At 47.8% G+C, this 24159-nt stretch overlaps 1 protein-coding gene across 2 annotated transcripts; it reads left to right on the top strand.

Annotated features, from left to right (window-relative positions):
* Positions 1–10202: 10202 nt before the first annotated feature.
* Positions 10203–23722, top strand: clp1 (cleavage factor polyribonucleotide kinase subunit 1). Of its 2 annotated transcripts, none has more exons than XM_070886264.1 (3): positions 10203–10349; positions 12612–13233; positions 22508–23722. In XM_070886264.1, exons 2-3 carry the CDS (start codon positions 12631–12633, stop codon positions 23177–23179), a joined length of 1275 nt encoding a protein of 424 aa, XP_070742365.1. In that variant the 5' UTR covers positions 10203–10349; positions 12612–12630; the 3' UTR covers positions 23180–23722. The 2 variants fall into 2 exon arrangements, with proteins under 2 accessions (XP_070742365.1, XP_070742366.1); XM_070886265.1 differs by lacking the exon at positions 10203–10349 and adding an exon at positions 10360–11295.
* The last annotated feature ends 437 nt before the right edge of the window (positions 23723–24159 follow it).

Genomic DNA, 24159 nt, shown 5'->3' on the forward strand with positions numbered 1-24159 from the left:
CTGGCCCTCCAGACCATGGTCGAGGATCCATATCGACTATGCGGGCCCGTTTCTCGGTAAAATGTTCCTGGTGGTGGTGGATGCTTTTTCAAAATGGATTTGAATTTGAAATAATGTCAGGAAGCACCGCCACCGCCACCATTGAAAGCCTGAGGGCCATGTTTGCCACCCACGGCCTGCCTGACATACTGGTCAGTGACAACAGGCCATGTTTCACCAGTGCCGAATTTAAAGAATTCATGATCCGCAATGGGATCAAACATGTCACCTCGGCCCCGTTTAAACCAGCCTCCAATGGGCAGGCAGAGCGGGCAGTACAAACAATCAAACAGAGCCTTAAACGAGTCACAGAAGGCTCACTCCAAACCCGCCTGTCCGGAGTACTGCTCAGCTATAGCACGAGATCCCACTCACTCACAGGGGTGCCCCCGGCTGAGCTACTCATGAAAAGGACACTTAAACCAGACTCTCGCTGGTTCACCGCAACCTGCATGATCAGGTAGAGAGCAGGCGGCAGCAACAAAATGTAAACGATGGTCGCGCCACTGTGTCACGGGAAATTGATCTGAATATGTGCTAAACTATGGACATGGTCCCAAGTGGATCGCAGGCACGATGATAGCTAAAGAAGGGAATAGGGTGTTTGTAGTCAAACTAGACAATGGACAAATTTGTAGCAAGCACCTGGACCAAATGAGGCTGCGGTTTACAGACTGCCCTGAACAACCCACAGCAGACACCACCTTTTTCGAGCCCATAACACACACCCAAAGGATCAATGACACCACGCCGGACCAGGAAATCAAACCCATCACGCCCAACAGCCCAGCAAGGCCAGGCTCACCTAGCAGCCCTGCAGGGCCAACAACACGCCAGCCCAGCGAGGGCACAGCCAAAACACCAGAACAGACATTTGTACCGAGGCGGTCCACCAGGGAAAGAAAGGCTCCCGATCGCCTCACCTTGTAAATAGTTTTCACTTTGATTTTGCCGGGGGAGTGATGTTGTGTATCTGTAAAGCATGCACTCCCATGTTCCGCCACCAGGGAGTTCATCCCCTGAAGTCCCAAGGGATCCCAGCATCCCTTGGGAGCACTGTATATAAGCCGGCCCCTAAGGCCTGTTCCTCACTCTGGAGTGTCTTATTAAAGACTGAGGTCACTGTTACTTTAACCTCCCTGTGTGCAGCCTCATCTGTGTTAGGAAGACAATAAAAACCAAAGCCATCAAGAATGCACCCAAGCCGCAGAATGTGACGGAGCTGTGTTCATTCCTGGGTCTACTCAACTACTTTGGTAACTTCCTACCTAAATTGAGCACCTTACTAGAACCACTGCACATGCTATTGAGAAAAGGTGACACCTGAGTGTGGGGCCCATCGCAAAACAGAGCTTTCGAGAAAGCCACCAATCTGCTTTTCTTGAACAAGCTACTGGTACATTATAACCCATGTAAACGTTTAGTTTTGGCCTCTGACGCACTGTCATATGGAATTGGTTGCATACTCCAACAAGCCAATGAGTCGGGGAAACTTCAACCTGTCGCGTATGGATCCAAAAGTTTGTCTAAAACGGAAAGAGCCTACAGCTGGTAGAAAAAGAAGCTTTAGCGTGTGTGTATGGTGTTAAAAAGATGCATCAATACCTGTTTGGTCTGAGGTTCAAGCCGCTCATTCATTGATTTCCGAGAGCAAAGGTATCAATACCAACACTTCATCCCGCTTCCAAAGGTGGGCACTGACATTATCTGTCGATGATTATGTCATCCGCCACAGACCTGGCACAGAGAATTGTGCCGATGCTTTGAGCCAGTTGCCATTGCCCACACCGGAGGTGGAAACGCCACAACCAGTGGATCTAATGTTAACCATGGATGCTTTTGAGAATGAAGGAACCCCTGTAACGGCTCAACAAGTTAAGACCTGGACCAGTCAGGACCCAATTTTATTGGTGGTAAAGGGTTGGATCCTCAAAGGGGATTGGTCTGCTATACCTAAGCAAATGTGTGAGGAGGCTAAACTGTACATTTGTCGCAAGGACGAACTGTCTATTCGAGCAGATTGCTTATTGTGGGGCAATCGCTTTGTAATGTCCAAGAAGGGGAGAGTTACACAGCACATATCCAGGTATAGTGATGATGAAGGCTATTGCCAGGTCCCATGTATGGTGGCCAGGAATTGATTCTGAGCTGGAAGCATGCGTGTATCAGTGCAACACCTACATGCAGCTCAGCAAAGCACTAGCGGAATCGCCGCTGAGTCTGTGGTCGTGGCCATCCAAACCTTGGTCCAGGATCCATGTAGATTTTGCAGCTCCCTTCCTGGGCAAGATGTGTTTAGTGGTGGTGGACACTTATTCGAAGTGGATAGAATGCATAATCATGTCATCCAGCACGTAGACGGCAACCATAGAGAATCTCAATGTCATTTTCGCGACACATGGTCTGCCTGACATGGTGGTGAGCGACAATGGGTCGTGCTTCACCAGTCAGGAGTTTCAGGAGTTTCTGAAACTTAATAGCATAAAACATGTAAGGTCAGCACCATTCAAGCCTGCGTCCAACGGGCAAGCTGAACGTGCAGTAAAAATTATTAAGCAAAGCATGAGGAGAGTAACCCAAGGGTCACTGCAGACCCACTTGTCCTGCATACTGCTGAGTTACAGGACAAGACCCCACACACTCACAGGGGTCTCGCCTGCTGAACTCATGATGAAAAGAGGTCTTAAGACCAAACTATCTCTGGTACACCCGGATTTAAATAATCATGTTGAATAAGAAGAAGACAAAGTCAACAAGGGTACCACGATCACGCAACTGTGTCATGCGAGATTTCTGTTAATGATCCTGTATATGTGTTGAAGTATGGTCAGGGTCCCAAATGGATTGCTGGTATGACCATGGCCAAGGAGGGCAACAGAGTATTCGTTATTAAGCTCAAGAATGGGCAAACTTTCAGGAAATGCTGGACAAAGCTGAAGCACACAGATGAGCCAGAGCAGTAGGACGAAGAAACCATCGACGACCAACCAACCTACCAGCAGTCTTCAGAGGATTCAAGGGTCATCAGTGAACCTGGAATCTCCATCATGGACCTGTTCAATAAAAATGGACTTGCAATTCCTGACATGGCCCCTGCCACCCCCAACAAGTCAGTCATCCAACCATCAGCCACAACAGACCCCGCACACTCACCTACAGGTGGAATTGAACTGAGACGGTCAACCTGGGAGCGCAAAGCACCGGACCGTCTCAACCTGTGAAAGACTATGATAAGATCTCAGAGTGGGGTATTGTCATGTATGGATCTGTCTTCTCTAAGGAAGACACAAATAACCTTCCAGAAATACTTGGGGTTCGAGGATCTAGCAAAAAGGAGGAACTAAAGGAAATCCTTATTAGTCAGGAAATTGTATTAGGGAAATTGAGGGGATTGATGGCCGATAAATCCCCAGGGCCTAATAGGCTGCATCCCAGAGTACTTAGGAAGTGGCCCTAGAAATAGTGGATGCATCAGTGATCATTTTCCAACATTCCATTGACTCTGGATCAGTTCCTATGGACTGGAGGGTAGCTAATGTAATACCATTTTTAAAAAAAGGAGAGAGAAAACAGGGAATTATAGACTGGTTAGCCTAACATCAGTGGTGGGGAAAATGTTGGAATCAATAATTAATGATGAAATAGCAGCGCTTTTGGAAAGCAGTGACAGGATCGGTCCAAGTCAGCATGGGTTTATGAAAGGGAAATCATGCTTGACAAATCTCCTAGAATTTTTTGAGGATGTAACTAGTAGAGTGGACAAGGGAGAACCAGTGGATGTGGTGTATTTGGACTTTCAAAAGGTTTTTGACAAGGTCCCACACAAGAGATTAGTGTGCAAAATTAAAGCACATGGTATTGGAGGTAATGTACTGACGTGGATAGAGAACTGGTTGGCAGACAGGAAACAGAGAGTCGGAATAAATGGGTCCTTTTCAGAATGGTAGGCAGTGGCCAGTGAGGTGCCGCAGAGTTCAGTGCTGGGACCCCAGCTATTTACAATATACATCAATGATTTAGATGAAGGAATTGAATGTAATATCTCCAAGTTTGCAGATGACACTAAGCTGGGTGGTGGTGTGAGCTGTGAGGAGGCTGCTAAGAGGCTGCAGGGTGACTTGGACAGGTTAGGTGAGTGGGCAAATGCATGGCAGATGCAGTATAATGTGGATAAATGTGAGGTTATCCACTTTGGTGGCAAAAACAGGAAGACAGAATATTATTTGAATGGTGATAGATTAGGAAAAGGGGAGGTGCAACGAGACCTGGGTGTCATGGTTCATCAGTCATTGAAGTTTGACATGCAGCTACAGCAGGCGGTGAAGAAGGCAAATGGTATGTTGACCTTCATAACTAGAGGATTTGAGTATAGGAGCAGGGAGGTCTTAGTACAGTTGTACAGAGCCTTGGTGAGGCCACATCTGGAATATTGTGTTCAATTTTGGTCTCCTAATCTGAGGAAGGACGTTCTCACTATTGAGGGAGTACAGCGAAGGTTCACCAGGTTGATTCCCGGGATGGCAGGATTGACATATGAGGAGAGACTGGATCAACTGGGCTTGTATCCACTGGAGTTTCGAAGAATGAGAGGGGATCTCATAGAAACATATAAAATTCTGACGGGATTGGACAGGATAGAGGCAGGAAGAATGTTCCCATTGCTGAGGAGTTCAGAACCAGAGGTCACAGTCTAAGAATAAGAGGTAAGCCATTTAGGACCGAGATGAGGAGAAACTTCTTCACTCAGAGAGTGGTTAATGTTATATATGTGGACTTGTATTTACTCTGTACAACCACCAGAGGGCTCATTCCCTGGAGTCCCAAGGGTCCCATAATCCCTTGGGAGCACAGGTATTTAAGAAGGCTTCACAGGTTGGAGAGGCACTCTGGAGACCTACAATAAAAGACTACGGTCACACTTTACTTTGAGCTCACAGTGTTCAATCTGACTCTTTCTCCATACACAACTGGCAATGAGATACAGATAGCGAACCCAAAGATGCAGAGAACAGTGGGCATCCTGGAGAACTTTTTGGAGGGAGATCATTGGGAAGCTTTTGTGGAGCGACTCGACCAATACTTCGTGGCCAACGAGCTAGATGGGGAAGACAGCGCTGCCAAACGAAGGGCGATCCTCCTCACCGTCTGTGGGGCACCAACGTATGGCCTCATGAAGAATCTGCTCACTCCAGCGAAACCCACGGAGAAATCAAATGACGATTTGTGCACACTGGTCCGAGAGCATTTGAACAAAAAGGAAAGTGTTCTGATGGCGAGGTACCGGTTCTACACCTACAAAAGGTCTGAAGGCCAGGAAGTGGCGAGTTATGTCGCCAAGCTAAGACGCATTGCAGGACATTGCGAATTTGAAGGACATTTGGAGCACATGTTCAGAGACTTTTTCGTACTTGGCATTGGCCACGAAACCATAATTTGCAAGCTTTTGACTGTAGAGACCCCAACCTTGAGTAAGGCCATAGCGATAGCCCAGGTGTTCATTGCCGCCAGTGACAATGCTAAGCAAATCTCTCAGCACACAAGTGCTGCTACAAGTACTGTGAACACGTCCGCAGATGTCTCAGAGTCCACCATCAAGGGTGATGAATGCAAGGCCATTAACATCTTGTTGGCGCTGCGGGGGTGATCATTGTTTCCATTCATGCCGATTCAAAGGATACGTTTGCAACGGTTGTGGAACAATGGGACACCTCCAATGAGTGTGCAGGCGAACTGCTAAGCCTGTTAAACCTGCAAACCACCACGTTGGAAAGGAAGACAGATCCACGGAGAATCACTACGAACCAGAGCCTCAGATAGAGGAGGCAGAGGTACATGGTGTAGTGTATGGAGAAAGAGTCAGACTGAACACTGTGAGCTCGAAGTAATGTGTGACCTTAGTCTTTTATTGCAGGTCGCCAGAGTGCCCCTCCAACCTGTGAAGCCTCCTTAAATACCTGTGCTCCCAAGGGATTATGAGATCCATTGGGACTCCAGGGAATAAGCCCTCTGGTGGCTGTACAGAGTATATACAAGTCCAGATACATAACAACATTCCCCCCTAATGTCAATAGTGTAACTATTTACAATGTGAGCCGATCTGGGGCCCTTCTTGCCCTGGTTGATCATCTCGGTGTGAAGGCTGGTATTATTGAATCATTTGTTGAGCCCTCGTTGAGCTGCTGTACAGCTGGCCTTGCCTGGCTGCCTGGTGTGTTGGGCCCTGCTGGGCTGCTGTACAGCTGGCCTTGCTGGGCTGCCTGGTGTGTTGGGCCCTGCGGGGCTGCTGTGGATGATGGGTTCTGCTTCGTCGTCAACCGTGGTGCCGGTTGCCACTGTGTGTGTGTGTTGGGGGATCAAAAAAGGTAGGGGCCAAGGTGGGTTGCTCAGGGTAGTCCGTGAATCTGAGTTTGATTTGGTCCAAGTGTTTCCGGTGAATGAGTCCATTTGAAAGTTTGACCCGAAACACTTTGCTCCCCTCTTTGGCCACAATAGTGCCGGAAAACCTTTGTTACCTCTAGACTTGACTATTCCAATGCACTCCTGCCTGGCCTCCCACATTCTACCCAACATAAACTAGAGGTGATCCAAAACTCGGCAGCCCGTGTCCTAACTCACACCAAGTCCCGTTCACCCATCACCCCCTGTGCTCGCTGACCTACATTGGCTCCCTGTTAAGCAACACCTCAATTTCAAAATTTTCATCTTGTTTTCAAATCATAGAAACATAGAAAATAGGTGCAGGAGTAGGCCATTCGGTCCTTCGAGCCTGCACCACCATTCAATAAGATCAAGGCTGATCATTCACCTCAGTACCCCTTTCCTGCTTTCTCTCCATACCTCTTGATCCCTTTAGACATAAGGATCACATCTAACTCTCTCTTGAATATATCTAATGAACTGGCCTCAACAACTCACTGTGGTAGAGAATTCCACAGGTTAACAACTCTCTGAAGTGAAGAAGTTTCTCTTCATCTCAGTCCTAAATGGCTTACCCCTTATCCTTAGACTGTGTCCCCTGGTTCTGGACTTCCCCAACATTGGGAACATTCTTCCTGCATCTAGTTTGTCCAGTCCCGTCAGAATCTTGTAAATTTCTATGAGATGCCTCTCATCCTTCTAAACTCCAGTCTATAAAGGCCCAGTTGATCCAGTCTCTCCTCATATGTCAGTCCCGTCATCCCGGGAATCAGTCTGGTGAACCTTCGCTGCACTCCCTCAATAGCAAGAACGTCCTTCCTCAGATTAGGAGACCAAAACTGAACACAATATTCCAGGTGAGGCCTCACCAAGGCCCTGCACAACTGCAGCAAGACCTCCTTGCTCCTATACTCAAATCCCCTAGCTATGAAGGCCAACATACCATTTGCCTTCTTCGCCGCCTGCTGTACCTGCATGCCAACTTTCAATGACTGATGAACCATGACACCCAGGGCTCGTTGTACCTCCCCTTTTCCTAATCAGCCGCCATTCAGATAATATTCTGCCTTTGTGTTTTTACCCCCAAAGTGGATAACCTCACATTTATCCACATTATATACTGCATCCACATAATAATCACTCCATGGCCTCAACCCTCCCTATCTCTGTAATCTCCTCCAGCCCCACAACCTCCCGAGATGTCTGCGCTCCTCCAATTCTGGCCTCCTGAGCATCCCTGATTATAACTGCTCAACCATCGGTGGCCGTGCCTTCTGCTGCCTGGACCCCAAGCTCTGGAATTCCCTGCCAAAACCTCTCCGCCTCTCTACCTCTCTTTCCTCCTTCAAGACACTTCTTAAAACCTCCCTCTTTGACCAAGCTTTTGGTTACCTGCCCTAATTTCTCCTTATGCGGCTCAATGTCAATTTTTTTTTAGTCTCATAATGCGCCTGTGAAGCGCCTTGGGACGTTTCACTACGTTAAAGGCGCTATATAAATACAAGTTGTTGTTGTTGTAAACTCCAGGGAATATCAGCCAGACTGGGCAAGGACAGCAGATTTCCTTCCCCAAAGGTCATTAGTGAACCAGGTGGGTTTTGACGGCAATCCGATAGTTTCACGGTCACCATTACTGATACTAGCTTTTTAATTCCAGCTTTATTTCTAATTAACTGAATTTAAATTCTCCCAGCGGCCATGGATCTTGTCTCTGGGTCATTGGTCCGCGCCTCTGGGATTACTGGTCATGTAACGTTACTGCAATACTACCGCATCCCCCTGTTTAAATTGGAGTAACTATATGTACTAAGTCTCCCTTTTGTGCATGCATCTCCCAACTCCGCTTACCCCGCGACTCCGCCTCCCCCCCAACTGACGCCTGTACCAAAACTGGCTGGAACTAACTCCACACGTTGCCTCCATCGGCCAGGACCAGTTCGAGCGGCAGGTTAAATGAAGAGTGCAGTCGTGGGGGGAGAACGAGAGCGGGCGGAGGGGAGAGCGAGAGCAGGCGGCGAGAAGAGCGAGAAACGGGGAGAGTGGGCAGCGGTGGATGCAGAGAGGATATTTCCACTCATAGGGGAAACTAAAACGAGGGGACATAGTCTCAGAATAAGGGACAGCCCATTTAAGACTGAGATGAGGAGAAATTTCTTCTCTGAGGGTTGTAAATCTATGGAATTCTCTGCCCCAGAGAGCTGTGGAGGCTGGGTCATTGAATATATTTAAGGCGGAGATAGACAGAATTTTGAGTGATAAGAGAGTAAAGGGTTATGGGGAGTGGGCAGGGAAGTGGAGCTGAGTCCACGACCAGATCAGCCATGATCTTATTAAATGGTGCAGTCTCGAGGGGCCAAATGGGCTACTCCTGCTCCTATTTCTTATGTTCTTGTGAGGCAGCACATGTGCTGAGGTAAGAGTCTTCAGCTGGGGGAGGGATGCACTTACGCTAGGGTAAGGGGCTTCAGTTGGAACTTGGTGGCTTTTGGGGAGATCTATCCTCTGTGGCTTCTGAAGTCAAAATGGATTGAATTACAAATTGGAAAGTCACTTAGAACTTGGGCTGGGCGGTTCCAGTTACACATTCTAGAGGAACTTCAGGGTGTGGCTTATTCTCCAAGGCGACCAATCAGCAATAGGCTGGAGTGCCAATCAGAAAAATGGCTGCATTTCGGTTAGTACAAATAGACGCATCCTATTTAAAAGGTTGGCTTTTTTCTCAACCACTGCTTTCAAACCAATGTTTCTATATTGGATATATTCAAGAGGGAGTTAGATATGGCCCTTATGGCCAAAGGGATCAAGGGGTATGGAGAGAAAGCAGGAATGGGGTACTGAGGGAATGATCAGCCATGATCTTATTGAATGGTGGTGCAAGCTCGAAGGGCCGAATGGCCTACTCCTGCACCCATTTTCTATGTTTCTATATTAATTTACTATTTATTCCTCAATCAACATAACAAGGAAACAGATTATCTGGTCATTATCACATTGCTGTTTGTGGAATCTTGCAGTGCACATTATGGCTGCCATGTTTCCCACATTACAACAGTAACTACACTCCAAAAGTATTTCATTGCCCATAATGCGCTTTGAGACGTCCAGTGGTCGTGAAAGGCGCTATATAAATGCAAGTCTTTCTTTTATTGGTTCCATAGCAACCACAACTCTCAGAAAAAACTCAACCAAAATATAGCCCAACTACCAGAATGCATTGCGAAGGCAGGTCAACCGGCCTGACGTCATTGAAGCCCACGTGTGCTGCGAGGCCGCCTGTTGATTGGCCAGTATCCCCTTACCCCGCCACACGTGTGTTGATTGGCCAGTTTCCTCAGCCAGTCTATCGCATGTTTTCTATTGGTTAGAAATTCCCCTCAAAGGTTAGACGGCAAGTTATTGGACGGCAAAGAAATGAAATTAGTTTCCCGGGCAACAAAAAACAAATATATACGGTTCAATAAATGACAGAACAGGACTTTAAAAATTATTTTTCAATCTCAACCGGAAATGCTCAGCGCGGGCGGGCCTGGGGCGGAAGTGATAAGCTAAAGAGGACACGTGATGGAAAGGGTCGGTTTGCAATTGTTCCCTTCGGGCCCCGCCCCTAACCCGTCCAATGACAATAAAAGACAAAACAATAAAATAATCAATGGTTGTGGTTTTGTAGACCCGCAGCCGTCGGCGGAAGCGATTAACAATCGATAATGGTCGTCTTGGCGGGTAGGCCGAGGGCCGAGGGCAGAGGTCAGAGGTCGTGGCGGGATCAAGGAGGCAGCGGCGCGTTCTGATTGGCCAGCTGCCGCCAGTTCACCTGGAAACGGTTGTCAAGGCAGTGTGAGGCAACAGGAAGGACAACATCTGGAGGGAGCAGAGAGAGAGAGAGAGAGAGAGAGGTGAGATACGCACACTACATTATAGACACTGATTAATACACATATATACACACATTGCACAGAGAGCAAGATGTACTCCATAAATTCTATATACACACACTGCATCATATACTACGTAAGATATACACACTACATTTTAACTACATATTCGTGGCATAATTAAGACCGCCTATTTCCACCTCCGTAATATCGCCTGGCTCCGCACCGACCTCCGTTCATCCGCTGCCCTCGTCCATACCTTTGTTACCTCTAGACTTGACTATACCAACCCTCTCCTGGCTGGCCTCCCACATTCTACCCTACGTAAACTACAGGTGATCCAAAACGCGGCAGTCCGTGTCCTAACTCGCACTAAGTTCCGCTCACCCATCACCCTTTAATATCATCATCATTGGCAGTCCCCTGAACGAGGATGACTTGCTTCCACATTAGTTCACAGATGTTTCAATGAAGGACCCGATATTCCAGTCCTGAACTCCAGTTGAAGGGCGTGGATTTTTTTAACATGGGGTGGCCGTTGCACACCAGCCACCACACGGGCTTGACAGAGCTAGGCCTTGGTCCAGTGGCAAGGGTTAACCAGAACAACTGGAGATCTGCTCTGCTGCACGGACCGAGAGTGCACCCATATCGCAGTGTGGGCTGGCCCGTGCGGTCCCTGGGCCCCTGCCTCTTCGAGGCCCCGTACCCTCATTCACCGCACCTCTGCCACAAAACACTCGCACTTTTACCACGATATCCCTCCGCACCAAATATTTGCCAAACCTCCGCCACGATCACCTACCAAATCTCAGCCACGATCCCTTCCCACTCCTCTGCTTTACCAGGCCCCCGCCAATGCTCCTGCTCATGCTCCAAACAGCGACTTGGATCCTGATGACTTCACCCAGCCGCCTACCTTGAAGCCGTCGCACACTTGGAGCAGCTCGCGCTGGATGTTGTAGTGGTATGGTCCAACTCTTATACTTCCCGAGCCATGGAGCTGTTCTCTCTCAGGTCGGCGGGGGCCACGGTGTTCCAGGGCCCACCGCTCCAGCTCTTGTACTTCCTGACCTGTGGAATATATGTACACATTGTACCTTAGCTCCCAGTTAAACAACGCCTCGATTTCAAAATTCTTATCCTTGTTTACAAATCCCTCCAGGGCCTCGCCCCTCTCTATCTGTAATCTCCTCCAGCCCCACAACCCTGAGATATCTGCGCTCCTTTAATTCTGCCCTCTTGAGCATCCCTGATTATAATCGCTCAACCATCGGTGGCTGTGCCTTCTGTTGCCTGGGCCCCAAGCTCTGGAACTCCCTCCCTAAACCTCTCCACCTCTCTAACTCTCTTTCCTCCTTTAAGACGCTCCTTAAAACCTACCTCTTTGACCAAGCTTTTGGTCATCTGCCGTAATTTCTTCTTGTGTGATTCAATGTCGAATTAATTTTTTTTGACATAAACACTCCTGTGAAGTGTGAAGTGCCTTGGAATGTTTTTCAATGTTATAGGTGCTATATAAATGCAAATTATAAGAATATATATATATATATATATATATAACACACTGTACTTGGTATACACACATATGTACTACACAATATATGTACTAAATAATATGCACACATTTTTACATATATATGCTTCATAATATATATATATATATATATATATATATTCATTTTTATATATAAATGTCAGCTATGGCTCAGTGAATAGCACTCTTGCCTCTGAGTCAAAAGGTTGTGGGTTCAAGTCCGCCTCCAGAGATTTGAGCACAAAAATGTAGGCGGACACTCCAGCGCAGTGCTGGGGGAATGCTGCGCTGTCGGAGGGTCAGTACTGAGGGAGCGCTGCACTGTTGGAGGGGGCAGTATTGAGGAAGCACTGCACTTTTGATGGGGCACCGCTGAGGGAGCGCTGCCCTGACAGATAGGCAGTACTGAGAGAGCGCCGCACTGTCGGAGGGTTAGTCCTAAGTGAGCGCCGGACTGTCGGAGGGTCAGTACTGAGGGAGCGCTGCACGGTCGTTGGGACAGTACTGAGGGAGCGCTGCACGGTCGTTGGGACAGTACTGAGGGAGCACCGCACTGTTGGAGGGAACAGTACTGAGGTAGCACCGCATTGTTGGATAGGCAGTACTGAGGGAGCGCCGCACTGTCAGAGGGTTAGTCCTAAGGGAGCGCCGGACTGTCTGAGGGGCAATACTGAGGGAGCGCCGCACTGTCGGAGGGGGCAGCACTGGACACAGTATATACTTGTCCCCCCTCTCTCTTTCCCTAGGTCGTGACTGGGGGAGGAAATGGCGGAGGAGCAGAAGGATGAACAGCCGGTCACCAAGTTTGATCTGGAGAAGGAGACTGAGCTACGCTTCGAGGTGGAGGCCAATGAAACGGTGCAGCTGGAGCTGCTGTCGGGCATGGCCGAGATCTTTGCCACCGAGCTGACCCGCAACAAGCGGCTGCTCTTCGAGGGTGGGGCCAAGGTGGCGGTCTTCACGTGGCACGGCTGCGCGGTGCAGCTGCGGGGGCGGACCGAGGTGGCCTATGTGTCGCGCGAGACCCCCATGCTGCTATACCTCAACTGCCACGCGGCCCTGGAGCAGATGCGGCAGCAGGCGGATCGCGAGGATGAGCGGGGGCCCAGGGTGATGGTGGTGGGCCCCACCGATGTGGGCAAGACCACCGTCTGCCGCCTGCTGCTCAACTACGGGGTGCGGCTGGGCCGGCGCCCCACCCTGGTGGAGCTGGACGTGGGCCAGGGCTCCATCTCCATCCCCGGCACCATGGGGGCCCTCTACATCGAAAGGCCAGCCGATGTGGAGGAGGGATTCTCGGTGCAGGCCCCACTCATCTACCACTTTGGCTCCACCACCCCTGGCACCAACATCAAGCTCTACAATAAGGTAACAGTCCTTCCCCTTACAGCGCCGCCATTCAACCTTCTCCACCATAGCTAAAGTCCCTCATCCCTGGTAACATTCTAATAAATCTCCCCTTAACCTTCTCTGCTCTCAAGGAGAACAATCCCAGCTTTTCCAGTCTCCACATAATTTGTGTGTGTGTATGGGGGGGGAACAGATTAGAGTGAGGGACTTCAGTTACGTGGAGAAGCTGGGGTTGTTCTCCTTAGAGCCGAAAAGGTTAAGGGGAGATTTAATCGAGGCGTTCAAAATAATAAATGGTTTTGATAGAGTAAATAAGGAGAAACTATTTCCACTGGCAGGAGGGTCGGTAACCAGAGGACACCGATTTAAGATATTCGGTAAAAGAACCAGAGAGGGAGATGAGAATTTTTTTCACGCAGCGAGTTATTAGGACCCAGAACGCGCTGCCTGAAAGGGTGACAGTAACAGATTCAATAATAACTTTCAAAAAAGGGATTGGATAACTACTTGAAAATCCTCCTTATGGGCTTATTAAGTACCCCGGGATATGTTGTGACATAAATAGCCTTATTGTTCCTGCGTATTAAAGCTGCCGTTTTATTCTGCCAACTTCTGTCACTAATAGGATTGGCCTGAGCTGTGTGTGTGTGTGTGTGTGTGTGTGTGTGTTGTGTGTGTCGGAGAGAGTGAGATCGGGCAGGGCAAGGTTGGGTTGCTGGGGGTTTCACTGCCCTGGTCTATGTCTCAAGAGATAGCCTTGAATCGTACACTGTGTTAAAGAAAGACTTGCATTTATAAAGCGCTTTTCACAACCACCAGATGTCTCAAAGCGCTTTACAGCCAATTAAATACTTTTGGAGTGTAGTCACTGTTGTAATGTGGGAAGCGCGGCAACCAATTTGCACACAACAAGCTCCCATAAGCAGCAATGTGATAATGACCAGATTTTGTTACGTTGATTGAGGGATAAATATTGGCCCAGGACACCAGGGATAACTCCCCTGCTCTTCTTCGAAATAGTGGCCAAGGGATCTTTCACGTCCGCCTGAGAGCAGACTTGGTTTAACGTCTCATCCAAAAGACGGCACCTCCGGCAATGCAGCGCTGCCTCAGCCTAGATTTTAGTGCTCCAGTCCCTGGAGTGGGACTCGAACCCACGACCTTCTGACCCAGAGGCAAGTTTGCTCCCCACTGAACCAAGCTGACACGTACAAAGTAGTTACAGCACAGAATCGGGCCTAGTTAATAGAATGGTGTCAGAGGTTATACCCATCAGGAAAGATTGAACAGGCTGGGGCTCTTTTCTCTGTCAGGGTGACCTGACAAAGGTCTTTAAGATTATGAAAGAGTTTGATAGGGTAGAGGGAGTGACGATGTTTCCACTTGCAGGGAGACCAGAACTAGGGGGGGGGCAATCAATATAAAATAGTCACTAATAAACCCAGTAGGGAATTCAGGAGACACTTCTTTGCCCTGAGAATGTGGAACTTGCTACCACAGGGAGTGGTTGAGGTGACTAGCATTTAAGGAGAAGCTGGTTGAACACATGAGGATGAAAGAAATAGAGGACTAGCATACAAGAGGTAGAAGTTATGCTGCAGCTATATAAAGCCCTGGGGAATGAAAGGGAATGTAGTTGTGGTAGAGGACAGTAAAGTCAGAGGGAGTTCCAAAGGTTGTGTTGCCTGCCCGGTGACAGGATTAAAGACATCTCCTAGCGGCTGGAGAAAAACTTGGAGTGGGAGGGGGAGGATCCAGTTGTGTAGTGGTCCACATCGGAACCAACGATAGGTAGAACTAGGAATGATGTTCTGCTGAAAGAGTTTGAGTGTTGGGGTCAAAATTAAAAACCAGAACCTCAAAGGTAATAATCTCTGGATTGTCACCTGAGCCACGCGCCAATTGGTATAGGTACAAGCAGATTAGAAAGTTAAATGCTTGGCTCAGAGTGGTGTGGGAGGCAGGGCTTTTGCTTCATCAAGCACTGGCACCAGTACTGGGGAAAGAGGGAGCTGTTCCATTGGGGACCGGCACCACTTAAACTGGGCTGGAACCAGTGTCCTGGTGAATTGCATAACTAGGGCAGTAGACAGGGCTTTAAACTAATGAAGGGGGTGAGAGGGGGGAAGGATTCAGGAAAGAGTAAATTTAAAAGCAGCACGAGAAATGTCAAGACTCTCGAGCAGAGCAGAGTTTTGGGTACAAATAAGCAGAGCGGGTCAGGAAGGGACAGAGAGTAATCAGGCATCACTGACTGAGGTGCCATCAGGGAAAAATAGAAAAAAGCCAAAGCTAAAGGCACTATATCTGAGTGCGCGAAGCATTCACAATAAAGTAGATGAATCAGTAGCGCAGATAGAAATTAATAGGTTTGATCTAATAGCCATTACAGAGATGCGGTTGCAAAGTGGCCAAGGTTGGGAACTAAATATTCCAGGTTACTTAACTTTTAGAAGAAATAAGCAAAATGGAAAAGGGGAGGGGTATCCCTGATAAAGGATGGGATAAAGACAGTAGAGAGAAAGGATCTTAGTTTGAAAAATCAAGAAGTAGAATCAGTTTGGGTAGAGCTAAGAAACAGCAAGGGACAGGAAACATTGGTAGGAGTTGATCAAAGGAAGAGGCTTATAATGTTGCCAAAAAGAGTAGTAAGGCTGAGGATTGGGAGGATTTTAGAATTCAGCAAATGAGGACCAAGAAATTGATAAAGCGAAAATAGAATATGAGAGCAAACTTGCGAGAGACATAAAAACAGACGGTAAAAACTTCTGTAGGTCTGTAAAAAGGAAAAGATTAGCGAAAGTAAATGTGGGTTCCGTAAAGGCTGAGACAGGAGAAGTTATAATGGGGAAGAAGGAAATGACAGAAATTAAGCAAATACTTTGTCTGTCTTCACAGAAGAAGACACAAAAAAGCCTCTCGGAAATAGTGGAGAACCAATGGTCTAGCAAGAATGAGGAATTGATAGAAATTAGTATTAGTAAAAAAATAAAACTGGAGAAATGAATGGGACTGAAAGCCGATATAAATTCCATGGACCTGATGGCCTACATCCTAGGGTTTTGAAGGAGGTGGCAAGAGATAATGGATGCATTTGTTGTCAACTTGCAAAATTCCATAGATTCTAGAACGGTTCCCGCATATTGGAAGGTAGCAAATGTAACCCCGCTATTTAAGAAAGCAGGGAGAGAGAAAATGGGGAACTACAGACCAGTTAGCCTGACATCAGCCGTAGGGAAAATGCTAGAATCTATTATTGAGGTGGTAACAGGGCACTTAGAAAATAATAATAGGATTGGGCAGAGTCAACACGGATTTATGAAAGAGAAATCATGTTTGACAAATCTGTTAGTTTTTTGAGGCTGTAACTAGCAGAAGAGATAAGGGGGCCTGATAGTCTGCATCCCAGCGTACTTAAGCCCGAGAAATAGTGGATGCATTGGTGATCATTTTCCAACAGCCTATTGACTGGATCAGTTCTTATGGACTGGAGGGTAGCTAATGTAACACCACTTTTTTAAAAAAGGAGGGAGAGAGAAAACGGGTAATTATAGACCGGTTAGCCTGACATCAGTAGTGGGGAAAATGTTGGAATCAATTATTAAAGATGAAATAGCAGCACATTTGGAAAGCAGTGACGGGATCGGTCCAAGTCAGCATGGATTTATGAAAGGGAAATCCTACTTGACAAATCTTCTAGAATTTTTTGAGGATGTAACTGGTAGAGTGAACAAGGGAGAACCAGTGGATGTGGTGTATTTGGACTTTCAAAAAGCTTTTGACAAGGTCCCACATAAGAGATTGGTGTGAAAAATTAAAGCACATGGTATTGGGGGTGTTGTACTAATGTGGATAGAGAACTGGTTGGCAGACAGGGAGCAGAGAGTTGGGATAAATGGGTCCTTTTCAGAATGGCAGGCAGTGACTGGTGGAGTACCGCAGGGTTCAGTGCTGGAACCCCAGCTATTTACAATATACATTAATGATTTGGATGAGGGCATTGAGTGTAATATCTCCAAGTTTGCAGATGACTGATGCACCATGACACCCAGGTCTCGTTGCACCTCCCCTTTTACTAATCTGTCACCATTCAGATAATCTGCCTTCCTGTTTTTACCACCAAAGTGGATAACCTCACATTTATCTACATATACAGCATATGCCATGTATTTGCCCACTCACCTAACCTGTTCAAGTCACCCTGCAGCCTCTTAGCATCCTCCTCACAGCTCACACTGCCACCCAGCTTAGTGTCATCTGAAAACTTGGAAATATTACATTCCATTCCTTCGTCTAAATCATTAATGTATATTGTAAATAGCTGGGGTCCCAGCACTGAACCTTGCGGTACCCCACGAATCACTGCCTGCCATTCTAAAAAGGACCTGTTTATTCCTACACTTTGCTTTCTGTCTGCCAACCAGTTCTCTATCCACATCAGTATATTACCCCCAATACCATGTGCTTTAATTTTGCATACTAATCTCTTGTGTGGGACCTTGTCAAAAGCCTTTTGAAAGTCTAAATACAGCACATCCACTGGCTCCCCCTTGTCGACTCTACTAGTTACATCCTCAAAAAATTCTAGAAGATTTATCAGGCATGATTTCCCTTTCATAAATCCATGCTGTCTTGGACTGATCCTGTCACTGCTTTCCAAATGCGCTGCTATTACATCTTTATTAATGGATTCCAACATTTTCCCCACCACCGATGTCGGGCTGACTGGTCTACAATTCCGTTTTCTCTCTCCCTCCTTTTTTAAAAAGTGGGGTTACATTAGCTACCCTCCAGTCCATAGGAACTGATCCAGAGTCTGTGGAATGTTAGAAAATGATCACCAATGCATCCACTATTTCTAGGGCCACTTCCTTAAGTACTCAGTCTGCATCCCAGTCACGCCCTGGGGATTTATTGGCCTTCAATTCCATCAATTTTCCTAACACAATTTGCTGACTAATAAGGATTTCCTTTAGTTCCTCCTTCTTGCTAGACCCTCGGTCCCCTCGTATTTCCAGAAGGTTACATAGAAACATAGAAAATAGGTGCAGGAGTAGGCCATTCGGCCCTTCTAGCCTGCACCGCCATTCAATGAGTTCATGGCTGAACATGCAACTTCAGTACCCCCTTCCTGCTTTCTCGCCATACCCCTTGATCCCCCTAGTAGTAAGGACTTCATCTAACTCCCTTTTGAATATATTTAGTGAATTGGCCTCAACAACTTTCTGTGGTAGAGAATTCCACAGGTTCACCACTCTCTGGGTGAATAAGTTTCTCCTCATCTCGGTCCTAAATGGCTTACCCCTTATGCTTAGACTGTGACCCCTGGTTCTGGACTTCCCCAACATTGGGAACATTCTTCCTGCATCTAACCTGTCTAAACCCGTCAGAATTTTAAACGTTTCTATGAGGTCCCCTCTCATTCTTCTGAACTCCAGTGAATACAAGCCCAGTTGATCCAGTCTTTCTTGATATGTCAATCCCGCCATCCCGGGAATCAGTCTGGTGAACCTTCGCTGCACTCCCTCAATAGCAAGAATGTCCTTCCTCAGGTTAGGAGACCAAAACTGTACACAATATTTCAGGTGTGGCCTCACCAAGGCCCTGTACAACTGTAGCAACACCTCCCTGCCCCTGTACTCAAATCCCCTCACTATGAAGGCCAACATGCCATTTGCTTTCTTAACCACCTGCTGTACCTGCATACACAAAGGTTATTTGTGTATTCCTTAGTGAAGACAGAACCAAAGTATTTGTTCAATTGGTCTGCCATTTTTTTGTTCCCCTGATTCTCACTGTAAGGGACCCACATTTGTCTTCACGTATCTGTAGAAAATTTTGCAGTCAGTTTTTATGTTCCCTGCAAGCTTACTCTCATATTCTTTTTCCCCCCCCTCCTAATTAAACCCTTTGTCCTCCTCTGCTGAATTCTAAATTTCTCCCAGTCCTCTGGTTTGCTGCTTTTTTTTTGGCCACTTTATTTGCCTCTTCCTTGGATTTAACACTATCCCTAATTTCCCTTGTAAGCCACGGTTGAGCCACTTTCCCCATTTTATTTTTACGCCAGACAGGGATGTACAATTGTTGAAGTTCATCCATGTGATCTTTTAAATGTCTGCCATTGCCTATCCACCGTCAACCCTTCAAGTATCATTTGCCAGTCTATCCTAGGTAATTCATGTCTTATACTGTTGAAGTTACCTTTCTTTAAGTTCAGGACTCTAGTCTCTGAATTAACTGTGTCACACTCCATCTCAATGAAGAATTCTACCATATTATGGTCACTCTTTCCCAAGGGTACTCACACAACAAGATTGCTAATGAATCCTCTCTCATTACACAACACCCAGTCTAGGATGGCCAGCTCTCTAGTTGGTTCCTCGAGAAAATATTGGTCGAGAAAACCATCCCTTATACACGCCAGGAAATCCTCCTTCACCACATTGCTATCAGTTTGTTTAGCCCAATTTATATGTAGGTTAAAATCACCCATGATAACTGCTGTACCTTTATTGCACGCATCCCTAATTTCCTGTTTGATGCCATCCCCAACCTCACTATGACTCTGGTCTGTACACAACTCCCACTAGCGTTTTCTGCCCTTTGGTGTTCCGCAGCTCCACCCATACAGATTCCACATCATCCAGGCTAATGTCCTTCCTTACAATTGCGTTAATCTCTTCTTTAATCAGCAATGCTACCCCACCTCCTTTTCCTTTTAGTCTATCTTTCCTGAATATTGAATACCCTTGGATGTTTGAGTTCCCAGCAATTAGGAAAGCAAATAGTATGTTGGCCCTTATTACAGGAGGATTTGGAAATAAGAGTAAAGACGTCTTACTGCAATTATGTACGGCCCTGGTGAAACCACACCTGGAGTGTTGTGTACAGTGCGGGGGGAGGGGGTAGGTAGGTAGGTGCACTGGGGGGGGGGGGGAGGTGCATTGGGTGGGGGGTGCGGGGGAGGGGCAGGTGGACTGGGTGGGGGGTGCTGGGGGGGGCAGGTGGACTGGGGGGGGTGGTAGGTGCACTGGGTTTTGCGGGGGGTGGGTGCAGGTGCACCAGGTTGGGGGGGGGGGGGGTAGGCCTGGCGAGCTGACGGGTCTCTGGAGTCTCAGACAAGAATGGGGATGTTGGGCATGTGGGAGGTGGTAGAGGTCATGGATCGTGGTTAGGGGTGCGTGCCAGCATCCAATCTGAAAGGGCTTGGTTACTCTGGCATCGTTACCTCTGGTCTCTCTATTGTCAGACTGCTTGTCCGACATCCACTTCTGGATGAGCAGAAATTTTCTTCAGTTGAATATTGGGAAGACCAAAGCCATTGTTTTCGCTCCCCAGCACAAACTCCGTTCCCTAGACACTAATTCCATCCCTCTCCCCAACTCCTGTCTGTGGCTGAGCCAGACTTTTCGCAACCTTGGTGATCCTGCAGGATAAGTAAGATCGCCTATTTTCATCTCAATAACATCGCTCATCTCCGCCGTCGCCTTAGCTCATCCGCTGCTGAAGCCTTCATCCATGCCATTGTTACCTCTAGACTTGACTATTCCAAAGCACTCCTGATTGACCTCCCACATTCTACCCTACGTAAACTAGAGGTGATCCAAGGCTCGACTGCCCGTGTCCTAACTCGCACCAAGTCGCAATTACCCATCACATCTATGCTCGCTGACCTACATTGGCTCCCGGTTAAGCTCAAAATTCTTATCCTTGTTTTCAAATCCCACATGGCCTCACCCCTCCCTGACACTGTAATCTCCAGCCTCACAACCCCCTGAGATGTCTAATTCTAATTCTGCCCTCCTGAGCATCCCTGATTATAATCGTGCCACCATTGGTTGCCTAGGCCGTAAGCTCTGGAATTCCCTGCTTTAACCTCTCAGCCTCTCTACCTCTCTTTCCTTCTTCAAGACACTCCTTAAAACCTACCTCTTTGACCAAGCTTTTGGTCACCTGCCCTAATTTCTCTTTATGCGGCTCGGTGTCAAATTTTTATTATCTCATAATACTCCCGTGAAGCGCCTTGGGACGTTTCACTACGTTAAAGGCGCTAAATAAATACAAGTTGTTAACCGGCTGGCTGACTCGGATCATATGGCTCAGCCTTTGACTGCAACCGAGTATAGGAACAGGAGGAGGCCATTCAGCCCCTCCAACCTGTTCTGCTATTCAATGAGATCATGGCTGATCTGTATCCTAACTCCAAATCCCTTTATACCCTTGTCTAGCAAAAATCAGATTTAAAATTAACAATTGACCCAGCATCAACTGCTGTTTGCAGAAGAGAGTTCCAAACTTCAACCACCCTTTGCATGTAGAAGTGTTTCCTAACTTCACTCCTGAAAGACCTGGCTCTATTTTATAGGCTATGCCCCCTAGTCCTACACTCTCACAACCAGCAGAAATAGTTTCTCTCTATCTACCCTATCCGTTCCCTTAATATCTTGAAATTTTCTTTGATCAGCTCGCCCCTTAACCTTCTAAATTCCAGTGAATGCAACCTAGTTTCTGTAATCTCACCTTGTAGTTTAAGCCTTGGAGTCCAGGTATTATTACTTCACAGGGCTACTCCATCTGCTCAGTTGAGTGTATTCAAGACTGAGATCGATTAGATTTTTGGGCACCAAGGGAATAGAGGGGTATGGGGTGGGAAAGTGGAGTTGAGGTAGAAGATCAGCCATGATCTTACTGATGGGCTTGAAGGGCCATGTGTGACCTCCTCCTGCTCCTACTTCTTGTGTTCTTATCCCAGCTTCTCCAGTCTCTCCACACAACTGAAGTCCCTCATCCCTTGGTACCATTCTGGTCAATCTCCCCTCAGTCATCTCTGCTCCAAGGAGAGCAACCCCATCACCTCCAGTCTCTCCACACAAGTCTTTCATCCCTTGGTACAATTCTGGTCTCTAGCCTCCTCCAGCCCTACAAGCCTCCGAGATCTCTGCACTCCTCCAATTCTGTCCTCTTGCCCATCCCCTGATTTCCATTGCTCCATTGGCAGCCGTGCCTTCAGCTGCCTGGGGCCCGAAGCTCTGGAATTCCCTCCCTAAACCCTTCTACCTCCCTCTCCTTTTTAAGATGCTTCTTAAAACCTACCTCTTTGACCAAGATTTGGGTCACCTGTCCTAATATTTCCTTATGCGGCTCAGTGTCAAATTTTGTTTTATAATCATTCCTGTGAAGCGCCTTGGGATGTTTCACTGCATTCAAGGCACTATATAAATGCAGGTTGGTGTTTTATCCACACAAGTTGCTGTTGGTCAATCTGCCATCTAACTTTTCTCTGCTTTCCCAGATCACCTCCCGTCTCGCCGAGGTCTTCAACCAGCGCTGCGAGGTCAACCGGCGAGCGGCGACTAGCGGCTGCATCATCAACACGTGCGGCTGGGTCAAGGGTTCGGGTTACCAGGCGCTGATCCACGCTGCCTCCGCCTTCGAGGTGGACGCGGCCATCGTGCTGGACCAGGAACGGCTGTACAACGAGCTGAAGCGTGACCTGCCCCACTTCGTCAAGACGGCCCTGCTGCCCAAGTCAGGCGGGGCGGTGGAGCGGTCCAAGGACTTCCGGCGGGAGAGCCGGGACGAGAAGATCCGCGAGTACTTCTACGGCTTCCGGGGCGGCTTCTTCCCCCATGCCTTTGACGTGCGCTTCGGCGACGTGAAGATCTTCAAGGTGGGTGCCCCCACCATCCCCGACTCCTGCCTGCCCCTGGGCATGTCGCAGGAGGACAACCAGCTCAAGCTGGTGCCCGTGCAGCCGGGCCGGGACCTGGTGCACCACCTGCTGAGCGTCAGCACGGCCGAGGGGCCCGAGGAGAACCTGATCGAGACCAGCGTGGCCGGCTTCATCGTGGTGACCAGTGTGGACGTTGAGCGGCAGGTCTTCACTGTCCTCTCGCCCGCCCCCCGGCCCCTACCCAAGAGCATCCTGCTCATCATGGACATCCGCTTCATGGACCTCAAGTAGGCGGAAGGATTGGATGGGGGAGACTAGGAGGGGATGTGCGGAAATTGGGGCCCTTCCTCCAGAGTGTCCTCCTTATCATGGACATCCGCTTCACGGAGCTCGAGTGGGGGATTGGGGGAAAAGTGCATGAAGCTCTGGAGAACGGGCTGAAATTGGGGTTCAAGACAAACATTTGATCTGAATTTGTACCACTTGCAGAATGTTATAAGTAGAATTGTGCACGCACTGACTGGTATCTCTCAGTCCCCTTCTCACTCGGGAGCTATCTGTACAGTCTGCTACCCAATAGATCAGCATTTAGCAGAACCGGATACAATGACCAATACATAAAGATGCCCACAGTTTATCGGAGAGTTGGGTGACGACGCTGCGATTCATAGGGCCTGTCCAAGTCCTGTACAGGACTGTCAGGCTGCCTATTGAAGTGGGGGGGGGTCATGTGCCCCCATGCTAACTCTGTTTTTATTGACAGCTTTACTTCTCTGCGGTTTGTATGCCACTTTATCCTGTTGAGCAATAAATCCATATCTATTTTAAAATAAATTAGCCGCCTTGATGCTGTCTTTTCAAACTTCATCCACACCCTCCGAGAATCATAGCATCCTGCAAAAGCAAAGACTCTCATTTCTCCAGCACTTTGCCTCACCTCGGGACTCCCTGAAACCTTGTCTGGCAAATGAAGCAATGATCCCCTTGATGGTTTGTTTGGGTGCCATTAAGGGGCAACGCAGCCCATTCAGTGTTTGGTGGAGCACAAAGCTTAACATTGGAAAAATCAGGCACAGCAGGGAGATGCGTGGCCACGCAGCTTAGAGGGAACGTTGTAAGGATGTACTGTTTTTGGAGTGTAGTCACTGTTGTAATGTAGGAAACGCGGCAGCCAATTTGCGCACAGCAAGCTCCCACAAACAGCAATGTGATAATGACCAAATCATCCACTTTTGTTTCGTGATGTTGAATGAGGAATAAATATTGGACCC

This window comes from Pristiophorus japonicus, chromosome 8 (assembly GCF_044704955.1).
Source record: "Pristiophorus japonicus isolate sPriJap1 chromosome 8, sPriJap1.hap1, whole genome shotgun sequence".
Classification (NCBI taxonomy): Eukaryota; Metazoa; Chordata; class Chondrichthyes; family Pristiophoridae; genus Pristiophorus; species Pristiophorus japonicus.

What these genes read in the sequence shown, in the direction of transcription:
- clp1 (XM_070886264.1), top strand. Translation starts at nt 12,631, where the DNA reads ATGGCGGAGGAGCAGAAGGATGAACAGCCGGTCACCAAGTTTGATCTG. An exon ending in ACATCAAGCTCTACAATAAG is followed by an intron (nt 13,234 to 22,507) that starts GTAACAGTCCTT and finishes CTGCTTTCCCAG; the next exon opens with ATCACCTCCCGTCTCGCCGA.